General features: G+C 40.0%; 1 protein-coding gene across 13 annotated transcripts in view; it reads right to left on the reverse strand.

Moving 5' to 3' along the window:
• The window catches only part of Ank2 (ankyrin 2), a 569,474-nt gene that overhangs the window by 93,900 nt on the left and 461,314 nt on the right, over nt 1-14,260 (reverse strand). For all 13 annotated transcript variants that reach the window (XM_021195385.2, XM_029537925.1, XM_029537924.1 and 10 more), the window contains 3 exons: nt 10,232-10,330; nt 3,185-3,382; nt 143-241 (listed from right to left, as the gene is read on the reverse strand). In XM_021195385.2, coding sequence (XP_021051044.1) covers nt 143-241; nt 3,185-3,382; nt 10,232-10,330 — 396 coding nt within the window. The remainder of the gene's footprint in view (nt 1-142; nt 242-3,184; nt 3,383-10,231; nt 10,331-14,260) is intronic.

The following is a 14,260-nucleotide window of genomic DNA, read 5'->3' on the forward strand; positions in this document are numbered from 1 at the left end:
GTTAGGGGCATATATTCCCAACTTGTGTAGTTGGTGTAATTTTTGCCTGGTGCATTATTCTTGATTTCTGATGAGTGGTTAAAAAAAAAAAAAATGAGTCAACAGAATCTGATGACAAAAACATGCCACGGAAACCCCTTACCTTCCCTGCTGAGTCTGCGGCTGCGCGGCGTTGCAAGAGAAGTTTTGCCACATCCAGGCTTCCATACTTGGCTGCTACGTGCAGGGGGGTGAAGCCCTTCTATAGTCCGACGACAGAGAAATGTGAGAGAAACGTAAAAATTAGGGATTTTCCCCCTCAATTCCTTACAAAATTTTTGTTAACCCATTAAGCAAACTCTGTTGAGTCTCTATTTGTGAAAAATTGATGGCGTGAAATCTGCCAGTCCTGGATAAGTCTAAGGGTTAGGAATAAGGTTTGCCCGGACCTGGTAGGAGCTTTGTTAGGCTTGATGGAGTAAAAAAACAACAACAACAACAAATGTGTCTGAAATCTTGGGGACAGAATCTTGACATTAATAGAGTTGAGATTCATAATCTCCACTGGTGTCAGTAAACTGCTTTGATTTATGAACGGAAAGCAGAACACCGGAGGTACGTCTTTGCTCTTGACTCATAAAACGAACGCGACCAAATGAATAGCTGTCTTCAGTTTCTTATAGTCTTTTTTATACTTTCCGTTCCAAATTTGTTTATTTAAGTTTTAGAATATTTTATGAAGCTTTGGTTGAAAAGAAAACAATGATTCAATTCAGCTGACATATTTTCTGCAAAACTGGCCAGATAGATGATCTACAGAATAAAATAAAAGGGTATTCTATTAAAAACATTGGTTTTTAACATATTGACATTCGTCTTCTTTCCCAGAAGTCCATGCGGTCCAAAGATCAATTCCTCTAGTCAAATCCATTGTCCTGGTATGCCATTGGCTGATGAACACTCAATAGTTAACCACAAACTGAAGCTTTAACAATGTGTTTTTTAAAAGATGCTTGCCCTACACATTTTATATGCATACCCTCAATGTTCTGTGAGACTAACCAACAGGTACTTCAATGAGCAGCACACTATTAATAGCATGAGTCCCAGTCCTGAAGCCTCCAGGTGGCACAGCTCCTGCCCTATGACGTCACCCACCCTCCTGGACAGACACCTCAGCCACATGCTTTTCTGGAACAATAGCAGGAGTCAGAGAACTCGAACACTCCCCAGGGCCCCCCAAAAATACTTCTGTACTGGGTGCTATTTAAGTCCCCATCAAAAGCACTGAATATCTCCCAAGAACCAATACTGCCCTTTCAAAGTGTTAGCAGATCAATTATTTTTAATTAAAATGACATTTTAAATTCTATTTTTTTAATAAAAGAAATAAGCATCTGGTCTTAGTAAGTTCTTGGATGAGAGTGAATCCTCTGTTTTTTTTTTCTCCCTGTGTGGGACAAATGTAGGAATGGCTGGAGGATGGCTTCCTTTAGCGGCCTTCCACAGGAGTTCACCTGCTGTTGAGGCTCTGCCCCCAGCACTCCATGAGCACAGGGTTGGGTTGTGCTAGCTTGGGTAAAGCAGATTACTGTGGTACAACATTATAGGGAGGAAGAAAATAACCGCCTATCCTTACGGTCCCACTGAGGGTGGACTGAATCCTTCGTACTTTTGGGGACCCTTATCAAGCCACGCTGCTTAGCTTGTGCAGAATGACAGCCTGGCAGGAAGGCATCTCTTGAGTCACAGACCACTTCTTTTCCATGTGAATCTTAGCAGGGCTTCGTATTTATGAACACATAAGAGACTTCAGTGATGGTGAGCGACCCAGGCTTCAGCTCTCCCGAGTCCTAAACTGCTCCGTGTAACAATTATGTGGAGTCTGCTACTCTACTGCACTATGGCATTGGATAATATTTTTGATCCTAAAAAAATCTTTGAACGACAGGAAACTACTTTCTATTCCTTTACTTTTATATCTATTAATTCTATCCCTTTGGATCCTCATCAGTTGAGATGGCTGCCAAGTCTCTTGGGTTGCCATAGTCATTGTACCTTGGTTGCTTCGTGTCTAGGTTCTGAGTTTTTCTTTTTGAAGAGTTTTTAAAATGCATTCACCTTTTCAGACGGAATAATTTGAAAATGTATCCATGTCTTATGTCAGAACATTTGAAAATGCTTTTATTTTTATTTCGTCTATAGGAATGTACATGGTGCCTGACCGTGTGACTGTGCACCACATGTTGCTTCAGAGGCCAGTAGACGGTGTCACATTCCCTGGAACTGGAGTTGCAGATGCTTTGTGAGTGCTAGGTCCTCTGTAAGGGCAGTCAGCGCTCTTCACCAGTAAGCTATGGCTCCAGCTCCACATCAGAACGTTTTCATGAGTATTTTTCTGATCTCCAGTTGTGGGCACTCTTTGGGAGAGCTGTGAAGCCTTTAGTAGGTATAGCCTTGCCTTACTTTCCTTTCTTTCTCTGCCTCCTGGTGTGCCGAGGTAATGTGATCAGACAGGTTCCTTCTCCGGCCACCCATTGCCATGCCATCCCTGACATTGGGAACAGCCCCTTTCTGGACTTATAAGCCATAATAATCTCTCTCTTACATGAGATGCTTTGGGTCATGATATTTTATCTTAACAACAGAAGGACCCGACACAGTTGGACAAAGGAAATGAACTACCACATGAGAGGTGATGGGGTTAGCACTGGGAAGGGTGGGATGTAAGCAAGCAAGCTGTCACTCAGCTCTGTCACCAAGCAACTGCACTATTGCACTAATGTAGGATTTTCTCCTCACTGGTGATGACAATTCAACATATTTGGGAATCTCCCTTTTTTTCTCTAGAGAATATATATATATATATATATATATATATATATATATATACACACACACACACATATGCTATAGTAAAAAGGGGGGAAAAGGTAAACTTTGCTTTGTAGTAATGAAATTGTAATTACATTTCTGGATACCTATACCAAGCAGAACTGGCACATGAAATAGAAGACAGGAATGCAGGAATTTTCCTTGAAGACATGACATGAAAATTTACAACCTCCTCTCATCGTTTAGATTGTAATCTAAATACTCAGAGACAGAAACAAGTCAGAGGCCTGACAGAGATTTTTTTCCCTTCCTGAAACTGTTCTGGAACTGAATGAGGCCTTGGCTCCTCTCAGTCACCCCCAGCCCTTACCTTGGTTGCTAAGGAGTGAGCCGCTCCCGCTTCCAGCAGGACAGAGGCCACGTCTACTTGTCCTTCCCGAGCAGAGATGTGGAGTGGTGTGTACCCATTTGTAGTAGCTGCATCAGGGTGAGCCATGTGCTGTAGAAGCAGCTGGACAATTTCTGTCTTTCCCAGCCTGGAGGCAATATGTAAAGGCGTCTGCTCCTCCTACAAAGCAAGGCAAGGAATCGGTTAGGTCCCGGCAAACCCAACCTTATGAGCAGTACACGCTTCTCAAACACTTCACAGTGTCTTCCTCTAGGAAGATAAGAGTCACTAGGAATCTCTACCCAAAAACTAATTGTTATTACCCCGTCATAGATTTACTGTATTTCTTATAGAAGTGATCTATTTATCTGACCACAAAAAAAAAATACTCTCTTGAATTTTTAAAAAGCTTTTATGTGTTCGGTTATGTGTATGGAAGTGCACCATGAATGTACAGTTCCCACAGAAGTCAGAAGAGGCAGCAGGTCCTCTGGAACTAGAGTTTTAGACCGTCTGTAAGCCGTTAGAAAGCTGTGGGTATCAAACCCAAATCTTCTGCAAAAGCAGGAGGCACTTTTAACCACTAAGCCCCTTCCTTCGATTTTCAAAAAGCATGCATGCACATTCATAAACTTGGTAACTGTTTGATGAATACCCCCAAAACTACCTCTTCACTCTTTCTGTCTTCAACTCTCTCTGTGCTTAATTACAGGCAAAACTCATGGTTTTGAAGGAGAAAAAAAAAAAAAAATCAAGCCCAGAATTCCTAAGACCTAGATTCTCCTCCAAGAGCTTTCAACAAGAGGCAGAATTTATTCTGGGAACTGAATCAAGAGAAAAGACCCAAGGAAGCTGGAAATGCTATTTCTACTTCCCTCCTGAGCCAAGGACACAACGGATGGCCATTTTGTTCTAGGAGAACTGTGGATAAAGACTACATTGTAAAATGATTCCAAGAGATGCTGTTCCAGGAAGCATCACAGAAGCCCTTGCAGTGCACATCGAGGACTTCAAAGATGAAATGGAACTCTGGCAAAAAATAAAAAACGAGTAACCCCCCTGCCAAGTGTTTTTGCTCTGAAAACAGAGAGGATGGAGCTAAGGAGAGTAGGCAGGAAGGACATATTCAGCAAGGCTCTGGAGATCACCTGACTCTAACGTGTACTTGGGTTAAAAGAACTGAAAAAAAAAAAGAAACTACTGTCACTTATAAAAATAAAATTGAGTGTGTCCCTCAGAATGCAAAGGGGTGTGTCTTTATAATATTCTCCAGGGTGAGTCACCATAAAAGAGATTTTAGAAAACCCATAGGAGGAGGTGAAATAGCATCAAATTTCTTTCACACATGATACATGTATGACTTGTCCCATAATAGACACCAAAAGAAAGCATAACATGTGTTATTGAGCAGTTTTTCCAGAACAAGTGACTAAGAGAGCAGCGAGGTCTCAAAGCCCAAGGTCACTGAAGCGACTCAAACACTAAAGAGAGAGAGCAGCGAGGTCTCAAAGCCTGCCCAAGGTCACTGAAGCGACTCAGGCACTAAAGACAGATGCATTAAGATGGCTAGGAAGAACATCAGGACAAGAGGATTTTTGACAGGAAAGATCAGAGCAAGAGTAAGTGATGAGCAAGACAATTGGTGTGAACTTGGGACCCGGAGAAGAGCTCCGGTGACTGTCTGCTGCTGGGTTCTCATCTCAACTTCTGCCAGCAGAACCCGGGGGGCGGGGGGGAGAGGAGAGAAACCGATACACTCAAATGGAGATTAAAATCTTTTTTAGAGTATTAATTGTGTTTTATGGGTGGGGTCAATTATAGATTTTACAGAGTGGGGAGGAGATTGCAGAGATGGTGATCTTTGGATTTCTAGTCAACTGACAATTTGTAACTGTTAGTTACTGGGAACTGGTCAAGTTATTATCTACAGTTCCCTGGTTCTCAGACCCCAGAGCAGTAAAGTACTTGTTTGTTTGAATAAAAGCTAGTAAATGTCTTACCTACTTTTAAAATACTTTGGTATATTTTCATCTGAAAAATGGAAAAAGAAATAACATAAATTTCGCTAAGAAAATCCTTTAAACAGGTATATAAAGCCTTTTCAGTTTGAGCAATGATTTCTTTGCTGAACTGTAAAACTTGTATCTGTTGCCCCAGGATAAAGTTAACTGAAACCAAGGCAAAAACCAAAACAAAACATGAGAACTTGCAGAAGACTCAAAAGAATGGACAAAGTGATGGAGAAGTCCTGGTCCCCTGACCCTTTCCAAAACAAGACCTTCTCACGGGGTGCAAGAGACTGGGCCACGGCCTAGACAGGAAGCAGGTGTTCTCTGCCTCATTACAGAAACCTGCTGTTTCTTTTGCTCCTAGGCAACCAAAGTTAAAAAAGACTTGCTGAGCCCAAACTTTTTTTTAAAAGATGGAAAGAACAGCAGCTGGGCCAAGGTTTAAAAGTTTGATGTGACTCCTGCTACTAATGTTCCCCCAAACCATGTCTGCTGGCAGCTGAGAAAAACTTTAGCAGTTAAGTTTCAAGTTAGCTGAAGCCCAGGGATCCTGCCATTGCTCAACCCTTAAAACAGAAGCCAGGCCCACAACTGTGCCAACAGAACAAGCCCCTAAACAAAAGAGATCCCAGAGGGAAGACCTTGGTGAACTTCTGACTTAAATCCACGGAGGACACAGGACAAATAGGGACTTCCTGAGGGAAGGGCCAAAGCTCACCAAGGGACAAATGCAGAGTGCCTCCAGAACCCTGCTTTCCAATCTGTCTGGAGAAAAATGTCTTGTCCCCTGGAGTGGCTGCCTGCACTTTTGTTCTTTGGGGTGGTTGGTGCTGCATACCACCTTGCTGTCTGCATGGACCCCAAGGGTGCTCTAGCAGTGAGTTCCAGTTCAGCACCAGTTTGTACTTTTAAAATGGATAATATTAATGTGATTATATACATTTCTTCAACAGACAAACAGATAGATATAGATATAGATTAGATATAGATACAGATATATAGATAGATATATAGATAGATAGATAGATAGATACATATATAGATATATAGGAAGTAGAGAAAACATGACTAAGCCCCTGCTTATATAACAATGACATATTACTTCAAAAATGTATGAGGTAAACTACAGACTACCAGAGTTCTTGAGCATGAGCCCAGTGTAATAAATGAGCAGAATTTTAAGCTATTTCCTCTTCAGGAGAGAATAAGCATCAGAATAGTGGTATTGGATTAAGAAAAGAAAATTCTTAAATTCTTAAGTGTGTATGTGTCTAGGAAGTAGAAAGGTGTTACTTGCTTATTTTTCTGCCCGATGCCTGCTCATTATCTTTTGAGAGCTATCCTTTATCCTTCGGAGGAAGTAGACATCTTATAGTCCTTGTGGCTCTATACCAGATGCAATTCATTTGCATTCCAGTCCCTAAATAGGCTGCATCTTAAACAGGGCCCAGGGTTGAACCCCGGATCTGGAGGAGGATACAACTAGAAACTACTCATTTTCTTGGGGTGAAGGTAGAAGGAGAACTTGAAAACAGGAACAGCTTTACACTTAAAATAACGACAGTTTTCTGACTTCCTTCAGCAAACCACAACCCAGTCAGAAGGACTTTATTGGGAAGGAATTGTAGTCTTCTGGCAGAGCCAGTCAGAAGAAAAAAAAATCTCAAGGCCATGGGAGAAATCCTTTTTACTCGAATCTGTGACCACAGTTCATCAGTGAAATCTTGAATTTTAGGACCCTAAGTCAACCTTCCACCCAAGGCTGTACAGCCCATAAAATAACTTACGTGAAAATGTTTTATGAATTATGTAGCATCCAACTAATGTTGATGAAAACACAATGTTCTAGGAAAACATTAAGGGACTCAGTTAACCAAAAGCCAAAACATCATGGCCTGAATGCACCTGATCCCACGTTCTAAAAGGGAAGTCCTGGGTCCTAACTGTCACCAACATCACAAGAGTCTGTTCTGGGGTGGCATCATTGACACCGCCTGGATACTTGGTAAAGATGCAGGAAAATGTCCCAGCCTGCAGTGAAGAGGGCACCTGGGTGGCTGATACACAAAGTGGCATTTGGAAAGTACTGCTCTGCAATATATGGAGCTTGTTTGTAATAGAGGGATGCTAGGCTAAGGGAGTCCAAGTGGAGCTGGGAAGAGAAATGGTAAGGCTGAAAAGGAAGAGACATGATAGCACGTGAAACTTAAAGTGAAAAACAGAAAGAAGTCTATGTTTCTTTATGGAGAAGAATAAGTGTGATTGCAAAGGAGGAAAAAAGAGAGTTTCCATGCTACAGACATAAACAATGTAGGGATACCAGAGTATTTCGAAGGAAAGAGGTTCCAACTAGTCATGTAAGGAAGGAGCTCCAGAAAATGTCCAAAGATGATGACCTCTTAACTAGTTGGCTTCAGCTGTCGACTCGACACAGCCCAGAGTTACCTGACAGAGTCTCAGTTGGAGGATAGCCTGGATCACATTGATCTGTGGATATGTCTATGGGGTGTTAACTTGATTATTGATTGATGTGGGAGGGCCCAGACCACTATGGGCAGTGTCATCCCCTAGGCAGTAGCCCTGGTGGTGTAAGAAAGCAGGCTGAGCACAAGTCAGAGGGAGTGTGCCAAGAACCAGGTTTTCTCTAGGATCTGCATGAATTCCTGCCTATAGGTTTGTGCCATGATCTCCTACCTAACTTCTTCCCCCAATGACCATGACCAAAAATTATAAGATGAAATAAACTCTTATCTCCCCAAGTTTTCAGACATGGTGTTTATCACAGCAAAAGACAACAAACTATATAGAGCAGGGTGACTATAGTAATGGATGGAATCGACATACAAAAACTGCCTGAGATACAGAGAAATGAGTAAATATCGTTTCAAAACATGATACATTTTAATTTAATAAAATTTAATTAAAAATATTAATAGGATTTATTTGAAAATAAATAAATGTAAAAAGTTTCCAATTGAATGTGTATTACAAAATGTTTAACTGGACCATTACCACAATTTCTAGTAGAATTAGATAAATCTCTGACATTCAGCATGAATTGCTTGGCCATAAAACTGTTTCTTTCAGTGCTGGAGTTTGAATCCAGGGCTTTGAGAACACTGGGCAAAAAACTTTGCCTCTTGGCTGCATTCTCACTGACCTCAATAGAGCTGTTTCTTAAATAGTGAAATATAGGCACACTTAAATGGAAACAAGAAAAACCCTTGTCATAGAAAAAAATATATATACATTTGAATAACAAAATCTCTAAACAAGGAAAAACATGACATATTCATGATTCTTTTTTAAGATTTTTTTATTTTACATGTATAAACGCTCTGTCTGCATGCATGTATGTATGGTTTGTATGTGTACATATTCGTGGAAGTCAGAAGGAGAAATGGAGTTACAGAATGTTGTGAGTCAACATGTGGGTGCTAGGAATTGAACTCCAGTCCTCTGCAAGGGCAACAAATGTTCTGAGCAACTGAGCCATCTCCCCACCCACAATGCTGATTTTATTAACGACATAAATTGCACGGCTTCTGAGAAGGATAGAAAGGCAGATGAGACCTAACACAAAAGTCATACCAGGGCTGCCTGTATTCTACAGATTCCTCCATGGCTGTGGAGATCATCATTAAAAAGTGTCTGGTAACTCTGCCGAGTCAGAGACGACTATGAACACCTGCAAAAGGACTTGGGAGTTTCTGAGTCCAAATCTCATCTTCAAGGATAAAGATGCAGAGGTGGAGTAACCTGTGTTAGACCACTTACAATCTTAATGATTAAGATGTTTTCACTCCAGAAGAGCTATTTTCCTNATGACTTCATGACGGTATGTCTCAAGATGAACTGGGTTCTAACGGGCTTATGGAAATGGAGGAAGAGAGAACCTAAGTAGTCTATGAGAATCCCAGTGCTGTGCCTGCAAATGTTAACAGAACAACATTCAAAAGGAAACAAAAGATAGAGTAGGGCAAAGAAGCTCGGCTGTATTTAGGAGAGAAAGAATGTAACACAAAAAGAAAAAAAAAATTAAAAGAAAAAGAAAAATCCTAACCTGTGAGAGAGTTAGAACTGACTAGGAACAGAGAAGTGTGATCACGTACCCTCTCATGCCTACTGTTCTGGTATAATAAATATGCAGAATACTCAAGGCTATAAACACCAGAGTAGAGAGAAAAGGAAATATCATAACAAAATGGGGAAAATAAAACCAGTATGAGGAAAGCATTGAACTTTAAAGGCATGTTTTCAGATAACTTAGAAAGAATCAGTATGCAAATATATGTTTAGTATATATAATGTCATACAGGTAAGACAAGACTTAAATTTACAGAACTGATAGACGTGAACATGGTTTTCAAGATTAAAAGATTGATAAAGTGGAAGCCAATGCTATATTTATTGTATACCAGATTTCCTAAATGTAACTACACTCCACTCTAATGTTCTTGTAGCTTGAGTGTGTTTTCATTGCACACACTTATACAGTCTTCCTTTATTATAGTGTTATTAATTGGATGCTCTCCCTTTAACAGCCTAGGGTAACTCCTGCTGTCACCTTGATAGAGTGAGAAACAACCTAGAAGATTGGAAGAGCACACTTGTGAGTGTGTTTGTGAGGGCACTCCCTGAGAAAGTGGGAAGTACAGCTACCCTAATTGTGAGCATCACCATCCAAGAGACTCGGATCCCTGGAAGAAGTACCCTAAAAAAGGCTTGCACTCTTTGCTTTCCAGACTCCGTGAAGTGTGTAACCTTGCACTGTTAACGCTATTTGAGACTCATTCATTTCATGCCTAGAAATATAGATCCATCCAATCATAATCTGAAACCTGTGGACCAGAGAGCCCAGATTATTCTTTCCTCCAAGTTATTTTCTCAGATATCACAGTAATGAAAGATGACTGATATGTACACTGTGGAATTTAAAAATCCAGGAACTACAGAAGACACCCCAACTTAAAGAGGGGGGCTATGTACTGCAGAAGAACACTGGGTGAGCAGCACCTACCCTGGCTCTGGCATCCACAAGAGCACCATTCCTCAGGAGACATCGGACCACTTCCACCTGCCCAGCCCGGGCCGCCATGTGAAGAGCTGTCTCACCACGCTGGCAGAAAAACAGAGAGTGCGCAATCATAAATAACCCACCGCCCTGGACAGCGAAGAGTAAAGATGTCCCCTTGGTGAAATTCAGCAAGCTATCCAAGTGTATAAGGGATCTATAGGAAGGCATAAGTGCTCAGCTTAGAAAAACATCGTTTTGTATCTTCTCTATCTTTAGAAGGACAAATGTTTGGAAATGTTTGGAAATGTTTTCCATCGATGACAAACTAGGGAACTTACCCAAATATCCAGGACACCCTGTGTTTTAGCTTCACAATCAATCCTGTGTAACTTACGTGGGTTTGGGTGAAGATGTGATCTCTCATCCTATAAACCTAAAATCTGTCATCCATGCAGTTCAATGAGAAACTCCAGATATCAAAGATCAACACATTGCAAAAAAAAAAAAATTTATCAAATCACTTATACTATACATAAATAATTTCTTTTCAAATTTCAAAGCATATTACTGACCACAATCTTCTGTCTGGTTTGTCTTTTTGCTGTGAAATCAAACTGTGACTACTTAAATACGAAATCTAATGTTTTCAGGAAGAACATTTTCCCTGCTTATTTAAATGATCATATTTGATTACAGATGGTGATGTGGAAGGCTACTGAGAGATGAGTGATGTCGCTGGTCACATTTTCACTTGGTGCATGGGCTTCATGTCAGTCCTCAGGTGTCTATGCAATACCCAAGTCTAACATACTCCTCAGGAGATGATGAAGAAGGGGTTAGAGACAAGAGATTATTCTTAGAGGGAAAGCTGTTCTCACCGAAGGGGGCAGACATTTGGTCATTCAAATAACCTCATAGTTAGAGCACAATATTAGAATGAAAAAAGCTGACTCAGCACAGTTGTTCTAGAAGGTAAGCTGACAATGACTAAGCAGAGGAACGCATTTCACGTGAACTAGAGTGACTTTAAACTTGCCTATGTTGGGATGGCATATTTCTAATTACTTATTCCTGTGAATAAGAATAATGTCTTGATTCTTTGCATGAAATACTCTGAAATCTAAAAATCTTTAAGTTTAGTGAAATGAGTGCGTGTGGGGGCAGGGGTTCACTGCTCATGGAGTTATGAGTAATGTGTGTCAAGTGATATGATTAGAAAGCATTAACCTAGATATTGATGCGAATATTGTCTTCTGGGCAATATTAGGCTTACGTGTCATCTACTGGCCTTGTTTTCTGATGGCAAATATTGAAATATTGACTCTGTAATATATATGAAATGTGATGTTTTATAAAATAACATGAATCAAGCCTGTCTGCGCTCTCCGGATGCATGGTGAACATTTTCCTCTCTGGGCATGATTTTATCCTTTTTCCTGCTGTTATTCACATGTGTCCAAATAAACTAGACTGGTGACTTATGGTTACAGAAAGAAAAAAACTCAGTTTCGTTTCTAGGTCTGATAAGGTTAGCTATTTCATTAGTTGTAGAAATAAAGACAGTAATATTTCTTTCCAGAAATTAAGTCAAATATGCCCCCAAGGAATGTCTATGTAATGTTGAATTTACATGTCTATGTTTAAACCATATTTTATTAATATGTTTTCAAAATATAAAAATACTTCAAATACTAGTATTTAAATATTTTAAAAACCTTTATTTTATACCTATTTTAAGTTATCTTCTGGCTTCTGCACATTTGAAGGTGATTTTATATGATATATATATATATATATATATATATATATATATATATATATATCATATAAAATGCTGACCTTCATATTCCAAGAGCACACCTGGTCACCCTACTTTATAAGGATTGTCTTGATTAAGCCTTATTTAATGCTTTTGGGATAATGGGCATTTACTGTAAACTGTGCGTACCATTTACTATTTATCTTCCACCTTGTTTATGGAGAAGTATAAGGAAAGAAAGTCAGCAAATATTGCCTTACTAGGAGCGTTTCATTTCCTGGTTGTTGGGCATAGCCTGATCTCCTCATTTTAAACTACTTAACTTTAGAGATTGGTTAAACAAATTTTAAATATAATATAAAGTGGGAACTTAACCATAAATATGCTAACTGGTTACAAGAAGATAGAAATTCTTAATGCCCTGCTTTGCGCTCTCAAGAGCTCTTGAATGCTTGCTATTCTGCTCTTGCGGTCACCAATGAATACTTCAGGGTATATTATATCATACAAGTCACCAGTTAAAGTTTACATATAAGTTTTCTGGCAATGGAAGTTGTCAGGGAAAAAAATGTATCTGCAAATGTCTGAGTTATTGGTGCATCTACTGTTTGGTGCGAATTTTCAGACAAAACAAAACTGGCAGGAGAATGCATACGTTCATGTCCAAAGCGAATACCAAGAGTCATGCCTCTCTTTCACAGCTTTAAAACTGGCTCAGCAGACAGCTACATCGACTCCCACTTTGGCTGCATCTAGTTGAAAAGCATTAAAGCACAAGAGACAAAATTGCATTCAGAATGCAACACGACATCAGCCACACACAGAGGTGCCAAGGGTGAGTGCACTGGGGTCAGGACATGACTGACACTGTCACAGCAAGCAGGCAGTCCATGTCCACACAGCTTTGTCACCAACTCGCAGCAGAATTCTGGATCCAGTAGCCATGTCCCAATATCTTGAGAACACACAAGTTCACAGGCACCACACTGCTAGAGAAAGGTATATTTCTCTAAGGGTAGGGTTTCCAGATTGGGCAAATGAAAAGGTCAAGTGGTCATTTCAATTTTAATTCCAGAAAAATCAAGTAATTATTTTATCATGTTACAACATCTGCATGGCATCTACTTGTACCTGAAGGGATTCAGTGTTATCTGGAGTTAAAATGGAATAGAGAGTATTATATCTTAACCAGTAGCGTTATGCTATCTCCTATCTGAAGGATCTAGCCTTTAAAAAATAAAATGAACACACAAAACTCAACCAGGGATCCTGTTGAAAAGGTCAACAGGTAAGTTCTCAGGTGTTTGTTTGAAGGGGCAGAAGGTAAACAATGTAAGGATAAACAGACCAAACCAATGAAGAAATTTGGGGTGACTGTCATCTAAGAACTAAAAGTTAATAAGTCACTGCCAAATCTAAGATTCTTTCAAAGCCTAAACTATGGGAATACTAGAAATGTATGTGCAGTCTAATTCTCTCCATGCCCCGAGGAGATGTCACAACAGCTAAGTAATCGAGGAACTATTTGGATTGCCACTTAAATAGCTGTTTGTGGATTTTTTTTTTTTTTTTTAAAAAAGAATTTTCAAAAATCTCTTCTAAAAGAAATTTCACCCAGTGTGGTGGAGCATGCCTGAAATCTCAGCACTCAGGAGTCAGAGGAAGAAGGATCTCTGAGTTCGAGGCCAGCCTGGTCTACAACAGGAGTTCCAGGACAGCCAGGGCTACATAGAGAGAGCCTGTCTTGAAAAAGCAAAAGAGAGGCCGGGTGTGGTGGCGCACGCCTTTAATCCCAGCACTTGGGAGGCAGAGGAAGGCGGATTTCTGAGTTCGAGGCCAGCCTGGTCTACAGAGTGAGTTCCAGGACATCCAGGGCTACCCAGAGAAACCCTGTCTTGAAAAACAAAAAAACAAAATAACAACAAAAAAAAGCAAAAAAGAAAGAAAGAAATTTATCCAAGTTGCCTATTTAATACAATTACAGATGTTATTGTGGTAATATGATGATATATTTTAACATAGCATCACCATTGCTTCTGTGACTCTGTAGATATTGGAATACATCTAAGAAACGTGAAAAAACACAGGAATAAAAAGAATAAAAACAAAGTGGCAAAAGTAGGTGAGCACACAGTAGTGCTTTACTTGAAAGTTATTGGTCTATGTGCAAGACAGGTTCACTTTCTGAAAAATGAAATAAAAATTAAAAATTGTAGGATGTGTGTGTGTGTGTGTGTGTGTGTGTGTGTGTGTGTGTGTGTGTGTGTGTGTGT

Source organism: Mus pahari, chromosome 4, assembly GCF_900095145.1.
Source record: "Mus pahari chromosome 4, PAHARI_EIJ_v1.1, whole genome shotgun sequence".
NCBI classification, from domain to species: domain Eukaryota; kingdom Metazoa; phylum Chordata; class Mammalia; order Rodentia; family Muridae; genus Mus; species Mus pahari.